Source organism: Haemaphysalis longicornis, unplaced genomic scaffold (genome assembly GCF_048455015.1).
Source record: "Haemaphysalis longicornis isolate Haplotype H1 unplaced genomic scaffold, Haemaphysalis longicornis Haplotype H1 scaffold_5, whole genome shotgun sequence".
Classification (NCBI taxonomy): domain Eukaryota; kingdom Metazoa; phylum Arthropoda; class Arachnida; order Ixodida; family Ixodidae; genus Haemaphysalis; species Haemaphysalis longicornis.
In genome coordinates, this window is record NW_027526385.1 from 58,132,073 (window position 1) to 58,150,326 (window position 18,254).

Genomic DNA, 18,254 nt, shown 5'->3' on the forward strand with positions numbered 1-18,254 from the left:
AGTGAAAGCATCATTGCCATGGTGCTGTTTGGGCTGCTAGCCTCTTTGGCCGCTAAAAGCTGCTACAACTTCTCTCTCTCTGCAGGAAGGATGTCAAGAAAGGGGAGAAGAACACGATCGTGACGTCGTACAACCGCAACTTCACGAGCCGCAATGACGGCAACCCCTCCACCCACGCCTTCGTGACGTCCCCGGAGCTGGTCACAGCCCTGGCCATTGCCGGACGCCTGGACTTCAACCCCATCACAGACGAACTGACCGGCGCCAAGGGTGAGTGATCCCTTTGAATCGGCGTTTTTCCGTGGGTAAAGGGCAGCTTACCCGTAAACTCTTTCGTTACGGCGGAAAAACAGCCGATTTTGAGTGCTTCCACAAAACCATTTCTTTCTCTTGAGCTAGTGGACACATTTAGCATTGCTATGCATGGAATTGTAGCTTATAGAGATTGCTCTTACAAACATATAACAGCAGTTTTGTGAAAGGTACAATTACTTACAGTTTATTAGTCAAATAACCAGAAAAAAATGCACAAAAAAGTATACACGCAACGTATATACGCCTCGAGCTTCGCGATGGCTGCGCCGCCTGCCGTCGCTTCTCCGCGGCGTTGACGGGATGTGCGCTGCGTGGCTGATAGGGGCTCGTGCAGTGTTTTGGTTCTGTTTCGCTTCTTTTTGCCTTTCCGCGCCCTACGAAAAATTGTTATGGTGACGTCTATAAGCAAAGAGTACGTTTTGGTCGCTTAAAAAGCAGCTGCGTCTTCGTAGAGCACGCGATCGCCTGCAAGAGCTACCCGCGGACGCGGTTCTGCGCGCATCGTCACCGCTCTTCCGGGCGTCGGCGACGGTAGCAGCATATCACCCCTGTCACCTCCAAATACGTCAGGCACAAATGAATTCTACTGTCGCCTCGTTTAGACCTGATACTGGCACAGTGAGAGGTTGGCTTCATTTTGCAGCGTGGACAACGAATGCGGCTTCGTTTCGAATATATTCGTCGCAGAAAAATGTGTTTCGGGGATGTGATTAGCCAATCCCGGACAATAATTATGCCTTTTATAAGAATATAAACCATGCGAAAATGTTAAGTATATTCGTTAAATATGTGCCCACACACGCCTTATAGCAAGAACCAAGGCAATCTAATATGAAACCACGGAAAAATACATGCTGTGCAAGTGTGGAAGAAACATAATAGCTCTAACGGAAATGAAAAAAATACAGTGCAGCTTCTGACATGCTAAAGACGTTCGTCGAAACTTAAGCCAGGTAGGGATCACCAGACCAACGTACTATATGCGAAATGCACTGCTATTTCGCGAGACATAGGTACGGGGTAGGGGAGGGGGACGTGTGTACAAATGCAGAGCGGAATCAAGCAATGAGCGTTTTAGTAATCACACACACAAATCTCGCGTTCACTGTCATTTTGTTTTTCGACTTCAACGAACAGCTGATCGTTCGGCGGACGCGTTTTTGGAAGTATACAGGGTAGGCAGTTCACAAGCGATGAAAGGTGCCGTTAGAAGAGTGTGGTATTAAATAAGGCCCTCTGATTTCAGATTTGCAGTTTGTGCTTTATTCTTCAGGCTGCCTGTGCCATGTGACGATATTTCGAAGACGAGTTTAGTCACGGATGCCGATTATATTCTAAGCCCATCTGCGCGCTGCTTGCAGAGGATATATGTAGCGGATGAATGTTTGCCGCGGCGCTCGCCTTACAACAAGACGCCTCTTTGTCGTGTGCTGATCCCCGAGTATAATTCTGCATTATCCATCGCACTTACGTTGAATATTCCCGAAATTAACACACACTGGCTTGTAAATGGTGGTGATCAATATCTGAGGTATATTATTGGCAAAAGAAACTGGCGTGCTGTCAGGTATGAGTGTTCCGCTGACTATGTAAGCGCACAAACCTGATTTACATCGAAGTGTATACCCGTAGCATGAACATCTGAGGAACCGGTGGTTACGGAGACACTGCTAGTAAATTGAGGGCAGTGTAACTACAATCAGGTTCATGCATACGCCGGTTCCGCGACGCTGGACTGTGATACACACCAGACCGAATATACCACACTAAGATCGCGTCAGAAACATGTACACTCTCGTAGACACATCCCATTTGTGAACAGAGTGACTGTTCCACATAACCATGGATTTTAAACGCCCGCAAACGCTAAATCTCAGTCGTGAACATGCCGCAAAAGCAGCGGCGGCAGTGGGGAGCGGGACGGAGACTCCCGCGCCTGCTTTCGAAACGGGCCGCTAGGGGGATTTCAGTGGCGCCCCTACAGGCCGCGCTCGAGGCGTATAGCCGATTGTAATGAGCCTAAAAATTATTTTAGGAATTCTAAGATATACAAATTGTTCCTACATTTCTTGGCTATGATTCAATGTATATATCAACGCTGTACACCAAGTTTTGTATTTTTGTGGGCCCGTCAACCTAGCAGAACTGCCGGCTGTGCCACTCCTCGAAGCCACTCGAGTGTGAGTCGGTCATGCATCCAAGCACACTTTTTTTGTGTTATGACACAAAATCCTTCTCACTTTAGTGGTAAAAAAAACAGAAAAAAAATACAGCGCTCTTGAGAAGTGTCGCGCATCGTTCCGTAGCGGTAATCTGACACGAGCACCAGGCTATCATGAAGGTGATAACGCGATATGACGCGGCACATTTGGCAAAATATCCCCACCATATGTTGTCCAGACCCTACACACCAATGTGTAAAGCCGTAGTCGTCAGATAAGAAGCCCGTTTTGTTTATAAATACAGCCCAAATACAGCGGACGCCGTTTTCACACAACTCACCACAATCGCGGGTTCAAATTTCACTCTTGGCGCGGTCTCTGCACGTGAAATACCAACAAGACATAATCAAATCGAAAAATAAGTTGTCAATAAATACGCCAGATGGCGTTAATTGTCCGACAGGCGCCGTTTTTAGCTTTCGCGGGACGTTTGAAATCATTGGAACTCCTTGTCTGATGGACGCCGTTCTCACACAACTCACCACTATCGCGGGTTCAAATTTCACTCTTGGCGCGGTCTCTGCACACGAAATATCAACAAAGCATAATAAAATCAAAAAATGAGTTGTCAATAAATATTGCCAGATGCCGTTAGTTGTGCGCCAGGCGCCATTTTTAGCTTTCGCAGAACGTTTGAAATCATCGGAACTCCGTGTCCGATGGCCTATGGCTTCGTAAGGAAAGAGTTAACGTTTGTATTGTGCTCCCAACAAAGAATTTTATTTTATTCCGTACATGTACTTTATTATTATTATCGAATCACCGAGTGGTTGAACCCAGGGTTAACAAGCTGGGAACAATGAATTATGCTGTACAGTGTAGACCGCTTATAACGTAACCGCTTATAACCACTTATAGGGACCGCAATGGGGACTTCAGACGAACTTCAAACGAATAATGGAGATACTAAAGAAAAAATACATCGCAGTGGGAACTCCACAGCCACCTTCCAGCCATTTTGTGGGGCCTCTATAGTTCCGTTTGATTGTGTCACTTGAATGCTAACATGCGGTTAACGGCTCGCCCACATTACATCACTCCTACCCATATGATATCACTGTAGTGCAAACTTTGAAAGGTGTTCACCATTTCTCGTGTTTTTCCGGCCAAAAAAAATTGTCTTCCATGGCTGAGATGGAGCTGGGTGAGTTTACAAAGGCGCGCTCTCTGAAATTGAACAAAGTTGTATTCTAGTCCAGGGTTCAACGGAAGTCTGTTTGGGCAGGCGGTGAGTTCATAACAAAGTTGCGGTCACTGACCAAGTCAGTTGAAAAAAGTTGACATTTCGAATCCCCTACGGAATCCTTGGGATCCATATGGGATCCGAAACGTCAACTTTTTTCAGTGACTTTGTCAGTGACCGCAACTTTGTCATGAAAGTTGTATTCTGTCTCCGTGGCCCCTTCAAGGCCCTCTCACCTTTAAAATAGATAACGCGACACTGTCGAATCTCTTTGCCTCCCACTCCCCAGGCGAGAAGTTCAAGCTGGAGAGCCCCCGGGGCGACGAGCTGCCGCAGCGGGGCTTCGACCCCGGCGAGGACACCTACCAGGCCCCGCCCAAGGACGGCTCCACGGTGTCGGTGGACGTGGACCCCCAGAGCCAGCGGCTGCAGCTGCTGTCGCCCTTCCCCAAGTGGGACGGCAAGGACCTGGAGGACATGGTCGTCCTCGTCAAGGTCAAGGGCAAGTGCACCACCGACCACATCAGCGCCGCGGGGCCCTGGCTCAAGTACCGAGGGCACCTGGACAACATCTCCAACAACATGTTCATCGGGTGAGCTCATAGGCAGGGTGCAAAGTGATGAGAAGAAGTTGAGAACTGAGGTGAAGTAAGAGACAGTCAAGGTTTATTGGGACGCACCATCTGTGGGCTGTGGACAACCAGCAGTTGTTAATACCAGCAGTGGGTCGTGTTAATGCATTGCAGTCCGAAACCTTTGCCCACTTTCTGACTGTCGTGGTCCAAAACTATTTTGCGAGTTTCCGGTACCGCGAAGAAAAACACAAACTGTGCAAGAAAAACTTGCAGGATATTTATTTTTTCTCTTGCACTCTGCACTCAACTCTTGCACCAATATTTGAGCACTCGTTTCTATCGAATTGCTGTCGTCACTATCTGATGAATGCACGTAATTCTCTTCCTCGCTATAAAGTCATCATCGCTTTTGCTAAATGCACCAGTGTACAACGCACATAAGTGGAAAAGTGGCCCTGCTTCTCAGCAAACAGGGCGCTACTGAGAACGCTCTGGGATCCAGAGAGACCGCGCTGAACATTGTGCTGCACCCTCGTGCAAAATGAAGTAAACTTCTACAAACAAAGTTCACTTATCCTTCAAGAGATAGTGCATCATGTTTACAAAAAATGCGCGTGCGTCGCAGCAGAAAAAAACGCGAAATTTAAGCTTGAACAGCCTTTTCAGGCGTTGCCAAGAAGCGGACCGCCATGGCCATGTTGCGTTGTCGGGCAGGGTCCAACAACAGACCACAAAGGGCTAAGGTGGGAAAACTAGCAAGAGTCCTGTGGGGCACTGCAGGGGGGTCTGACACGTATTTTCTCTTTTACAGTTGTAATGACTATGGTGAGGGGTGTTACTGCTGTTTATTTCGGTCCTTCACATTTTTAGTCATGCCATACTAGCTGTCCGCTGTATGGCAGTTTGTTGCATGTTCAGGTGCTCCTTTTCTTGCTGGAGTTCACATCTTCACAAGGATTAGGCAAGCGTAATGACGTCATATAGGCAGCAATACAGCAGTGGCATGTGTTGGGGGGCTTACTGTGGCAAGAGGGAGAACGCCTTGTATGTAATGCACATTGGAACGAGCGCTCTACGGTGCTTTTATTTGGCGAGTGCTGTTTACCAAGGCCTCAGTCCATAGGCCGCACATATTGGGGACTGACTTACTGCTCGGGGCTTTCTGAGGACACAATCTCGGCATCTGGACTAAGACTCGTACTCACAGAGGGCTTGTAACAGCGACGCATTAGCATTAGCTGTTAGTGAGATCGATCTGCTCGGTGGGAGTTTGTTTTCTGGCTTCTTTGACTGTCTGTGGCTATGCTCTCTGCACTTGCAGGGCCATCAGTGAAGAGAGTGGGGAGGCCAACAAGGTCCAGCACCGGTTGAGCGGCGAATGGGGCGGCGTTCCCGACACCGCAAGAAAGTACAAGGTATGCAGCAAAATGGGGGTTGGGGGTTGAACACTTGAGCGAATAGCCGCTAATGATGTGCTGTGCTGCATGGCTTCATTTATATCAAGGGAAGGTCCTGTGAGAAGAAGGGAGTGTAGAATCAGTTTAATTAAGGGGCCATGAAGTCAAAATACTTCGGTAGTCTCCACAGCGTTCCATTTCAATCACAAAGGAATCTTTTTAAACTGAAAAAGGAGTGGAAGAAATATTGGGAGACATTTGAGCTTTGCACTACAGAGACTTAATGCCGTCAGGAGGGACGTGATATGGCCCTGCACTAGAATCGTAGTTATCAGTGGGTGAACACTGAACTGCATTATCGCATTCAGGTGATACAATTGAACAAAACTAGAAGCTGCACTACAATCTCTTAGTCATGCTTCTTGGTAGTGGCTTAGGCAAGCAGCCACCAATCATACTGACAAGACATCATTGAAAAATTGCTGGAAAGTGGCTGCCGTGTCGCCACCGCTTCCTCTGTTTTTCTGAATATCTGCATTATGTCTCAGAAGTTTGCGATAAAGTTGGTGTCATTGTTACTGCGGCAAAGCAGTCTTTTTTTTAAACGAACCAAACTTGTATTTGGTAGGGGTGTGCGAATATCAATTTTTTAATTTCGAAGCGAATTCGAATAATAAAAACAAAGTTCGAATCGAATCGAATATTTTTCGAATATTTTTCGAATACGAATACTTATGGTTTTTTGTAAAATTAATGTTTTCACCATCTAGAGACACAAAAACTGCAACTTTATTGCACAACAAATCGCACAAAGTAAAATTAGGAATTACACAATACAATTGCACTCAACAGATTAAGGTCTGCACTCACTTAAATGTTAACATGGAGAAAGGTTAACCTGGGTTAACTGCTCGACATGTTCGGGGAGCAGTGACAACCTCCTGCTCGTCACCACTTTACCAGATATCGAAAACAGCCGCTCACTTGAGACACTAGTAGCTGGCATGCCCGAGCCCGTGCACATTGCCGCGCGCTGATACAGTAAAATCTTGATTATACTAATCTCGCGGGACTGCGAAAAATATTCGTATCATCCGAAATTCGTATGAACCAACACAGACCAAAAAATTTAGCGCTGAAAAAAGTTTTAGTTTATTTCTTTTCCTACTTTCGCTTGAAGAAATTCGTGATTTTTCTGCTTTTTTTAACCCCCGTGTCGCAAAGCAGTCCTTTCTGGAGCACGTAAAGCGTAAAGCTTCGCGCTCGTCTCCTCACTCGCTGTGCCCAAGTTCGCTACACGCCGCAACAGCCAAGCGTGAACCGCATGGTGCGGTTTTGCACGCGATTCGCTCGCCTCGGCTCTGCGAGCGCTGTATTTTCACGCCCACATCGACGATTTCGCGCCCGCGGTAACGCCTACCTCGGTCAGAAAATGACACAGTACGCGCGCGGCAGAATGGAGGAGCCTGACTACTTGCGATGAGATCGAGACAGCCGACTTGGCTCCGCCAGAGACGGTTAGGCTTAGCACCCCGGCAAATATTTTATGGGCGCTTTCACTAGCGGCGCGGATGATGTTTTATAGTACCGTTATCGCATGAATTATCAGCTCCTTTACTGCACAAGCAACTTCGTGTCTCCCTTGAGCCGCATTTTAAAGAGCGGTTAGAAGCGGTCGCTCGAGCGCCCGCGCCACTTCGCGGCTGGAGCCGACGCCATGTTGACGTCGCCGGCCGCGCCGCGCGCAGCGTGGGGGTGGTTTCGCGGCGGTGTCAGCGCGTTGGGCGTGCGCAGAGCGTTTTCGCGAGCAGAAAACAACAGCCCGGCCGTTTCTGGAGAAAGAGTGACAAACAGGGGAGCGAGAGCCGTCACTTGCTCGTTCAGCAGTCGGGTGCCTCGCCGGCTTGTTCGTACCTTCCGCCGGGCCGCGCAGGTCCGTTCGTAACAGCCGAAATTTTTCCCATTGCAAACGATGCAATTTCGCCGGGACTTTTCGGAAATTCGTATCATCCCGAAATTCGCACCCCCAGAATCGTATCAACGAGAGTCCACTGTAAATAAACACCGATACAAACACGCGCTGCTTTTTTTTTTTTTTTTTTAGTTTTGGGTGGTTCGAATATTTCGAACAATAAAAGTGTCGTTCGAATCGAATCGAATACCAAAAAATTCGAATCGAATATTCGAAGTTTCGAATATTCGCACACCCCTAGTATTTGGTCTTCATGTCCCCTTTTAGTGAACTTCGCACGAAGGGAAAATGTGGTAGGCCTCATGCTCAAGTCTAGTGTACAAGTGTTACCCGAGACAGCATGCCTGGGTAGAAGGCTTTTTATTTCAGGTTAAGACAAATAACTGCAGTTGGGCGGGGATGTGTGATGTGTGACCTGTGCAAACAACAGGGTAGGTACTAAGAGATGAGACTAGGATTGGAGGGAAAAAAATTTGGCCATCTTCGCAATTAAGATGCAAAGGCTGAGGGAATAGCGGAGCTAGTGGTCTTCCCTAGCTTTGAGAGGATACTGCCCTTAGTGTGAAACTTGTCAGTCTTGCTGCTTTTTTCTCCACTGATTTCAAATATGCCATTATTTTTTGAGTAAGTCAATTATTTCCCGAGATACCTAATTGGTCATTTTTGGAGGAAAAATAGACAGAACAGGGTTGGTCGTAAAACTGCAATTTTTATATTTCCTAATTCTATGAACCCTGGTGAGTGCAATAAGAGAAGCAGTTTCTTGATGCACCGCTTGGAACTAATTTTACAGCTGACTAAATTTTGGTGGCACCAGTGGCAAGGAACCATTCGGAGTGACCATTTCAAACACCGAAGTTTAATTAGCTGTAAAACTACAGTGGAATCTCGGTGACATGAATTCAGTTGATACGAATTTCGTTGTGTCACGAATTTTCAAAATTCCCCGGCCAAAATGCATTGTATGCAATGTAAAAAAATTCGGATGATCGTTACCCGGTGCGGGTGATACGAACACGTGAGCCGCGAGCAGACAACCGCGACGTGAACGGGAGTGTTGGTGCAGCTGCGCGGCCTTGGTTACACGCGGGGCACAAAAGCATTAGTCTCCCCCGCTGACGGTAATCCTCCTCGTGGAATGTGTGTTTACAATAGCGGCAGGAGAGGTGCTGCTCCGAACGAACAGAACGTTTCGCGCTCTCGACGCCTGTTCTTTCTCCCTCCCTTCTTTTATCTCCCACTACAATCTCTTCTCTCTGTATCTTACATTTCCGCTGGCTGCAGCTCGGGTGCCTCTGGCTTCCTTTTTTGTATTATACCTTTTGAATAAACCACGGCGACCTCTCATTTCTGGCGGTGAATACTCTCTCCATTTTGCCTTCTCAGCATTCCTCGCTTCCCTCTATGCCCAGCGCTCTAGCTACCCTGTTGTCGCCTTGCCATGTTGCTTGCGCCACTGGCGCGTCGATTATGTTAAAGCGTAAACAGCATGGAGCGTTTTCTGCTCACGAAAACGCGCCACATACGCTACATGTGCGCTTACATCGCCGTGAATACCACCCGCATGCTGCGCGCGGCGCGGCAGGCGGCGGCAGCATGGTGGCCTCAACGGCCGCGAAGTGGTGCGGGTAGCTCGACCGACTGTTTCTGACCGCTCTTTAAGACGCCACTTAAGGAACAAATGAAGTTGCTTGTACAGTAATGGAGCTGATACCGTGGGCGAAAACGGCACTATAAAGCATCATCCGCGCGGCTAGGGAAGGTGTCAACCAAATATCTGCCACCGGGGTAAGCCTAAACATCTCTGGCGGGGCCAGCGGGCTGTCCGAAGCGCTTTCAAACCGCGACCGGCTTTCCGCCATGAAGAGCGTGCCTCCCAATTGGCGCAAGTCGGCAGGCTCCTCCCACTGCCATGCGCATCGCGCATCATTTTCTGAGCGAGGTACCTAGAATCTGACGCGGGGGCGAAATCGCGTGCGAAAACGCTCCATGCAGTTCACGCTTGAGTTCGTGTGTGCACGTCGCGTCGGTGATGAGCGCGCATTCTTTTGACGCCCGCGTTGACGATTCAGCCCAGCACCCCGGCGCCAGCCTCTGCCTCAGTTGCCACGAACGGCAGTGAGAGGAGCCTCACGACTTGCCCCAATGGAGAGACGTGTGCCTCATGGCGGCAATTTCGAAGCGCTCGCTGCAGCTGGCTGGGCCACCTCCGCGGCGGATATTTGGCGCGGATGACATTTTACAGTGCTGTTTTCTCCCACACTGTGAGCTCCTTTCCCGCATGAGCAATTTAGTTTACACCTTGAGCTGTGTTTTAACAAAGGCTAGAAGCAGTCGCTGAAGCTACTCGCACCTCTTCACGGCAAGAGCCAACACCATGTTGCCGCCGCCTGTCCAATGCACGGCACGTTTACACTTTTTCTTGTTTTCTGATGATTTTCGGTGATACAAATATTTTTTCCGCCCCTTGAGTTTGGTATGACCGAGATTCCACTGTAGTTCCAAGCGGTGCATCAAGAAACCGCTTCTCTTATTGCACTCACCAGGGTTCGTAGAATTGGAAAATATAAAAAATAGTTTTATGACCAACACTGTTTGGTCTATTGTACCTCCAAAAATGACTAATCTCTAATTATCTAGCTCATTGACTGACTCAAAAAATAATGACATATTTGAAATCAGCGGGAAAAAAGCAGCAAGACTGACAAGTTTCACAGTGTTTACTTTCAAATGAAAAGAAATTGTTTTAGGGGCCGTGTCCCCCTGATGCTTTAAGGTTTAATTTTAGCTTACACAACTGTGCTGCTAAATAATGGTTCATGACATGCTCTTCCCGCTGGGGGCAGGCGGAAGGCATCAAGTGGTGCGTGGTGGGTGACGAGAACTACGGCGAAGGCAGCAGTCGAGAGCATGCTGCCCTCGAGCCCAGGCATCTGGGCGGCTACGCCATCATCGTCAAGAGTTTCGCTCGTATCCACGGTGGGTGCGCTTTTGTCTCACGTTGGCTTGTCTTGGCTGCGAGGTCATGATGAAGCCATGCTGGTACGCATTGACGGGTGCTTTTTTTTTTTTTTTTTCCCTCCAAAAATGGTCATGTCATAACATTTGTGGTTTGCAATTTGTCCAGTATGTTTTCATAGGGGCTGAACTTTTTTTTTGCTGTTGCAGTGCTCCCAGAAAAGTAGATAAGCATGTAATTTTACTGCATGCAAGTGAGGATGTGGTTCTCAAATAGGGTCCGCAAGGACATTTCAGGGGTCTGCAAGGATCTCTCCAAAACTCTTCTCTCGCCGCCAAAGTTTCTCTTTTTTGCCATATCTGGCCAGCAACGACAAAGGTGGCTTCGTTGCATGACTTGAAAGATTAAATTCACCGGGTAGCTCATGTTTTAAGGTTGGCTTTTTGCGTAGCACCGAAGCTGCGCAGCCAAGCCAGACACACGAAAGGCTGCATTTACGTTTTGTTACCTTTAGCTTCCAGAGCAAATTGATTGACAATATGACACACTCCAGCATAAAAGTCGCACAAAAAAGGCGGGAATAAGTCTGCGGTCGACTTCAGCTGAGAGTTCAAATTGCTTGACATTTTAAGGGGGGATAAATAGTGGACGTAGGTGTCCAACTACATCTGTGGCTAATCACTTGTTTTGAAGTAATCAACTTGAAATTTTGGAGGGTATGTGTTCTAATAACTTACTAACACCATGCAAAATTTGATGCAGAAATATTTATCAGTTTTCAAAATAAAATTCTAGAGTTTTTTAGCTTTTTTTTTTTTTCGAGTTAAGGAACATTTTCAGAAATGTTCTTACAGGCGCAGGACTGAAACACTTTCTATATGTGATAAATGCCGAAGGCTTATTTGTGAACCAAAATATTAATGTTGCCATTCACCGTTGATTTGTAAAAAATGTCGACATATCACAGATTCAAATTTTATTCACTTTCGAAAGAAAGAAGCGTGAATAAAATAACAGATTTTTGTGAGAACATACTCATTCTGGTTCAGAATGAGCATATAGCATTGATAAACAACTCACAAGAATATGGTTTCAGAAACCTGAATAGTTGAAAAGAAAATGTTTCTTTTCTAAGCCGAATTGGTATTTCGAGAAATCCCGCTTCAAAGTTTTTGTTTCATTTTTTTTTTATTGTTGCTTCTTGCATGGATTCTGAGAAAAGTGAGGCAATGCTGCTAGCACAGAGGACTTCAGTCATGAAAACTCCCTCTAATCATTCGAGAAAGAAACCAATTATTCGCGGGAAAACGGAATGATAGACGAGCTAACAGACATAAACGAGTGTTTCGTTTCGCAACGCATGCACAATGCAGTTTCAACTATGGCAGTGCCTTCGCAGCAGGTACTGAACTACAGAAAAATTCAAGTAACTTTGAGCTATATTTGTAAGTTATTATAAAAATAAATGTTAAACGCATTTTTAAAGACAAATTAAGAGTCTAATGCCTCTTTGCGTCTTCACACAAAACTTGCAGTGACTCAGCAGGGCCAAATGGGGGTGCCTTTGTCGCCATTTTTCAATGACTTGTGGTGCGCAACTGAGGATGCCGCTTTGTGGGGACGTTCCCGAAGTAAAGTAAAATCTCGTCCCAAGAGACACTCAAGGGAACCAAAAAATGTGTCTCTTGTAACCAAGGTCTCTTGTATGCAATGTTGCTAACATGGCAAGCGTAGGAAAACCAACCAAACCACTTTCACTCAAATGTCTCTTATAACCAGTGTCTCTTGTAACAGTGTCTAAGCTTGTAACGGGGTTTTACTGTATGTTAGCATATTTTGCCACTATAATGAAAAAATCCAACTTTTAGTCAGGTTTGTCCTCCATTCCCCCTTAACACGAACCAACATTGTGTATCCCATTGTGCCAGCATAAACGGGGTTCCTGGTACTCTCATGGTTGGGGAACCACTGTAGTAGGCAATGGCTTTGTAAAGCGTGAGGAAGATTTCTCTCGTGTACCATCCGGTCATTGTATATGTAGACATAAGCAAGTAGCTTTGGATGTTTGTCTCTAGTGAACGAAAAGCCTGCTGTACTTCCGTACACTTTCCTATTTGTGTACTTGCTGGCACACACACATGCTAACCAAAGTTGCACAAAAAGACAGTTTGAAGCAGGCAATTGGTAAATCTGCACAGGGAGACATGAAATGTGGACGTTTTGGCTCCTTCAGATGAGGCAGTTTCAGCGATGGCGATCACCAACAATGAAAGGCCAACCATCTTTCGCATGTTAGTGCACTTGCAGCTTCAACTGACAGAATGCTTTAGTTTACCGATGAAATCCTTGTACCGCCGCCATGGATCAGTGGCTAGGGTGTTGGGCTGCCGGCGGTTTGATGCCGGCTGCTTTTCAGATGCCCGTGTTGAGATTTTGGCGCGCATTCAAAGATCCCCGGGTGTTCTAAATTGGCCGGGAGCTTTCCACTGCAGTGCGCCTCATAGCCCAGGTTAAACCGGAAAACTTCAAGCCCCCAAAATTTGAAAACTTGAGTTTGTTGCCGGTGGTGCATTAACCCTTTCTCTGCCACTGACGTGCCGGTACGTTTTCACATTTCCCCTCTGCAGTGTCACTGACGTACCGGTATGTTCTCAGTTGTGCGTTGAAAAATTCCCGCCATAGCGCAAAGCTTGCGCGCCTGGACAGTTCACACCATCTGTCGAATCTTTCTAGTAGCTGGTACTTGCACTCGCTAGGTCTCCACAACGGTACCGTATTTACTCGCGTAATCCTCGCACTCGCGTAATCCTCGCACCCCTAATGTGAGCCACCAAAACTTGGATTTTTTGGTTCCTCGCATAATCCTCGCACCCCCAACTTCGCAGCGGCGAAAGTTGCCTGCTCGCGAAACCTGCATTGTGCACGCGCTCTCCAACGCGCGCCCTCCCGCCGCCTCTCGGTTCGGCGGAGAGCGCTGTGTATCCAAGGCCATCCAGGCGCCCTAACAACCTGCATGGCTACTCCCTAACAAGCGCCCTAACACGCTACTCACACACACGGAATAAAATACGCATCGGAAAGAATGTTTTGACACTGTCTTCGAGCCGGTTTCGCGTGCGCGCAACTAGACGATGTTCGCGCAGCCCGCTGTCGTGTCGTGTCGCCGTCGTGGTCCCGTCGTTGAGCGGCAGCAGTCAGTGAGTCACTCGCGTCAGTGGTGGATAGCTCGCTGCTATTTTGAGAACTTTTTGATCTCTGTTTTGTGCTTGGTGCCGCTTCACAATGGGGAAGAACGCCGGCTACACTGCCGCTTTCAAATTGAAAGCGATAGAGTACGCGATCGAACACGGCAACCGCGCCGCAGGCAGGCACTTCGGCGTCACCGACTTCAACGTGCGTTACTGTCGAGCTTCACAAGTAGGGCACGCACATGACGACGACGAGATAGGGCGCGCGCCAGAAAGCAAAGGCGGCAATTTCATGATCGCTGATCGACGGGATACTGTTTACGTTGTAAATTATAAAATAAAAAGAAATAGCTGCTGTTGGCAACACTGAGCTTACATATACAAAAAACGACCGCTACATTTGGCGGGATTGGCAGAAGGCAAATTGGCAACACTGTGCACCGTATTTTTTTTCTCCCGCATAATTCTCGCACCCCTAACTTCGCATTGACTTTTCCGAAAAAAAAAGTGCGAGGATTATGCGAGTAAATACGGTATATTGAAGAGTATGGAATGACCGTGCCCACTTTTCGTTGCTGAGGGGCATGGTCGCTCCGCGCACTGTACTCTGTTGGGATGAGTGACCATGCGACGCGTGTGCGATCCCGTACGGGTGCAAGGGTTATTGTGTAATCCGTTATGGGTTTCTAGTTTTTTTTTCATTATCATTATTATTATTATTCTGTTCCTGCGTCTGCTATAGCGCGCCAGGTTAGCCCAGTGCGCCGTTGCCTCTCCGATTGACCGAAACATGACTCAATCGCTGCTTTCGCTTGCTCGCCACGCCCTCACTTGCCACTGTTATCAGCAAACGAGGTTGTTGTATCAATGTTGTATCCCCATTTTATCTCGATCTGCCATTATAAGTTCGCAACGCATCATTTCTGTGCATTGTGCGGGCTGCTTAAAGTGCTCCCTCTATGCAAGCGGTTACTTTCGGATGGCTAACCACGATAAGCCTTCGACTGCGGACAGGAGCAATGGTTTTTCCGATCTGAATATGAGCTAAGCTCAGCCGGGCTCAGAAAGGCGCTTTCTCACCCACGCTCTTTCGTGTTACGTTCCGGACGCTATCATAGTCAAATAAATGACTGTGCTCCTTCCCTGATAATCCGGAAACCAAGCCGACACGGGGGGTGCGTCACGGCCAGAAACACCCAGCAGTGAAAGGGTTAATGTGGCTAGCGATCAATCTCTGACCCTTGTCCCATGTTCTCTCTCGTCGTGCTCAGAGACCAACCTGAAGAAGCAGGGTCTGCTCCCGCTGACCTTCCAGAACCCGGCCGATTACGACAAGATCAAGTCGGACGACAAGATCTCACTCCTGGGCCTCAAGGACCTCGCACCTGGCAAGGTACGCTCTAAGCTGTGTGGTTGCGACGTGGCCACACTCCCCTCTCTTTTCTTTCTTTTTGCTGAATTCAACACATTTGATGCTATTTCTGTGTTGAACGATGCGCATCGTGAGAATGAAGGAACGCTGACCACAGATAATAACAACGTGCACTTGACAGTTTGCCGCCCAAAATTGGGGCCTCGTTTTCCCAATGACGCCACTGGGAAGGAGGCTTCGGTCACATACATTGTTGGGCTAGTTGGTGCGTACTGCTTGAAGGAAAAAAGAGCGCTAAAAACACAACACAAAAACAAAGAACAACGACACAGATGTGGTAGCTCGCAACCAATTTATGTGCACCAAATGAGTACCGTATTTTCCGGTCTATAAGTCGCACCTTTGTATAAGTCGCACCCCCTTCAAAATGACAGTTTTACCGAAAAGAAACATATATAAGTCGCACCGGTGTATAAGACGCACTTGTTAATTCGGTAAACTCAGTGAATCAGATCGTTAGAAAGTGCGGCGAAAGTACATGATTGCGGCGGCCGCCGCCTATGAACGCATCCCCCGGTAAGGAGTGCCGTCCAAAGTCTAGTCAGAACTATCTTCTCAAAAATGGTTTATTGATACGATACACACAGATGGCATGTACTTACAGACGGCGTTTAGGCAAAACCATCGAAGTTTTCTTACTCCGACTCGCTAACAAATAATTCAGCAACTTCAAGTGGGAGTTCCGCCGGCGCATCGCTGTCGTCCTCGTGCTCAGTGATGTCTACTTCGCCAACCTCGTCACCACTCGCAGACCGGATAACTCCGGCCTTTAGGAACCCAGCTACAACTGTTTTTATAGAAATGGAGTCCAAAGATTCGGAGACCCATTTGGTCACCTCTCCAAATGTCACGCGTCTCTTGCGTGCTGTTGTAAATCAGCGCCATAGAGATAAATCAGCGCAATAAAGGTGTCATGGCGGACGGAAGTGACGCGAACGCAAGCGGCCCAAAAATCGAAACTTATCAGCAAGCAATCATTTTAAAAATGCGCAGCACGTTTACCTCCTTCAGAGTAACTCTCTGTAATAATTCATAAGCTGCATTTTGTTTTTGCAACCCAGTTTGATGTTACTTTTAACTTATGAACTGTAGTTACTGCGCATGGCAGCAAGTGGCGCGCGGTTGTCGCAGGCATGGAGGATGGTCGCAGGCCATTATCAATGTTTTTGACTAAAAAAAGCTGCAAATTCTTTGGTTTAATGTCCCAAAGCGACATATGGGCAATGAGAAATGCCGTAGCCGTGGGCTTCGAATTAATTTAGACCATGGAGCTGTGTCTCTTAACATGCGCTGGCCACGCGCGGCCGCCGCAAACCGGATTTATTCCATACATAAGTCGCACCGGTAGATAAGACGCACCAATGAAAATTTCAGAAAAAAACCGCGACTTATACACCGGAAAATACGGTATCGGCTTTTAGCCAACATGCGGTAAAGGGAAGTGATTGTTTTCAAAGTAGTGACTTCTTTGTTTTATCGTATCTTTTAAGGTTTCGTGCATGTGTGTGTGTGCATGTGTGTATGCACGCTTGCGTGCTTGTTTGTTTGTTTGTTTGTTTGTTTAAGACAGCCCACTTATACCCCTATCTTTATTCCATGGAATAAATTAGTTGTGAGTAGCGCATCTGTGCCGTCGTTCGTTGTTGCGCCGTGTTCCTAGCGTTCTTTTTCTCTTCGAAAGAGGGTGCCGAAAAGTCAAGTTTGTTTTATCTGTGGTCAGCATCCTTTTATTCTTACAATGACCCTTCCCAGCAAGACGTGTGTTCATCACACGGCTGAAATTATTGAAAGATGAATCCTTCAGTGATCTGCTATTTGAAAATTAGTGTTCTTCATATTTCCTGCCATTTAAACTCTCTTGAGCAGATGTTTATGATGTCAGTAGCATGTATTATGCAACTTCAAAGTCGCCTTAGTTCAGTCTTTTGCCAGAACAAGATGACTTTTCTTGCTACGCTTTTCATAACTTGTCATTGACATGGCTCCAGAAGCAAATTAGCTTTCCATAAAGCCTTGCTTAAAACGAAATACAGTGCAAATTTAGTTTCAACGAGCGAAGGCCGCATTTGAACAAGTGCCATACAGGGAAAAAATTGTGCGTAATAACATGAGGTTAGTGTCAGAGGAACCTGCAATGTTCAAGTCTGTCAGTAGTCCCCTGCAAAAAATTGAGTGCGAAACCACAATGACCTTAAATTAGCCAAGTACATCCTGAACGATCCTCTTTAATTGTTCTTTTCTTTCAATTTTCTTTTTTCCCTTTTTCCCCTTCCCCTCCCTAGCCCGTCAAGTGTGAAGTCAAGCACAAGGACGGCTCCAAGGACACAATCACGCTGAACCACACCATGAACGCCACACAGCTCGAGTGGTTCCGTGCGGGCAGCGCGCTCAACCGAATGGCCGAAGTCAAATAGAGCACCGGGGTTCTGTACAGGGGAGTCAAGTCTTTCCAAGAGCAAGAAAACAGTTTCCTTTGTTCCTTTCTCCCGGCAGCATCCGCTCAACAATGCAAGCTTCGCCCGCCGGACAGAGTGCCCGTTGTGTCGGCATAGCGCGGCGAGATGGAGAGTAGCAGCACCCATGCAAAGAAGACGGCTGGAGTCTGTGGTCACCCTCCATTTTGTTTCCTCCTTGTGTTGTTTTTCTAGGGGAGGCACTTTTCTCCGCGATGTTGGTTCTGCTTGTGCTTAGCACTTAGAAACGCACGTAGGGACAGAATCAGGTGGTGACGCTGATACGTTGAAATAAAGATACGCTGCTCTGGAGAGATGTGTTTGTCTGAATGGTAGTGCCAACTTGTTCTTTTCTCATTGGTACTGCGCATGGTGGGCTGAATTGCACATGGTGGCCTTGCAATATGAAATTTTGTTGTTCTTAGTGGTTGCAGAAAACCTAATTTATGAACCTTTCTGACTTTTGCAGCCGTTTTACTGCCAGCCTGTGCAGGGAGTTTCCTGCTTCCAAGACTGTTGGCAAAAAGGCAGAAGTCCGTGGCAGTAATAGCTTATTTG

The 18,254-nt window shown here is 47.2% G+C and overlaps 1 protein-coding gene across 1 annotated transcript in view; it reads left to right on the plus strand.

Annotated features, from left to right (window-relative positions):
- Positions 1-18,008, plus strand: part of LOC144138267 (putative aconitate hydratase, mitochondrial) — a 40,708-nt gene extending 22,700 nt beyond the window's left edge. The window contains exons 15-20 of the mRNA XM_077670454.1: positions 86-270; positions 4,010-4,313; positions 5,617-5,710; positions 10,511-10,643; positions 15,083-15,204; positions 17,526-18,008. Of these exons, the coding sequence (XP_077526580.1) occupies positions 86-270; positions 4,010-4,313; positions 5,617-5,710; positions 10,511-10,643; positions 15,083-15,204; positions 17,526-17,657 (970 nt within the window). The 3' untranslated portion in view covers positions 17,658-18,008. The remainder of the gene's footprint in view (positions 1-85; positions 271-4,009; positions 4,314-5,616; positions 5,711-10,510; positions 10,644-15,082; positions 15,205-17,525) is intronic.
- The last annotated feature ends 246 nt before the right edge of the window (positions 18,009-18,254 follow it).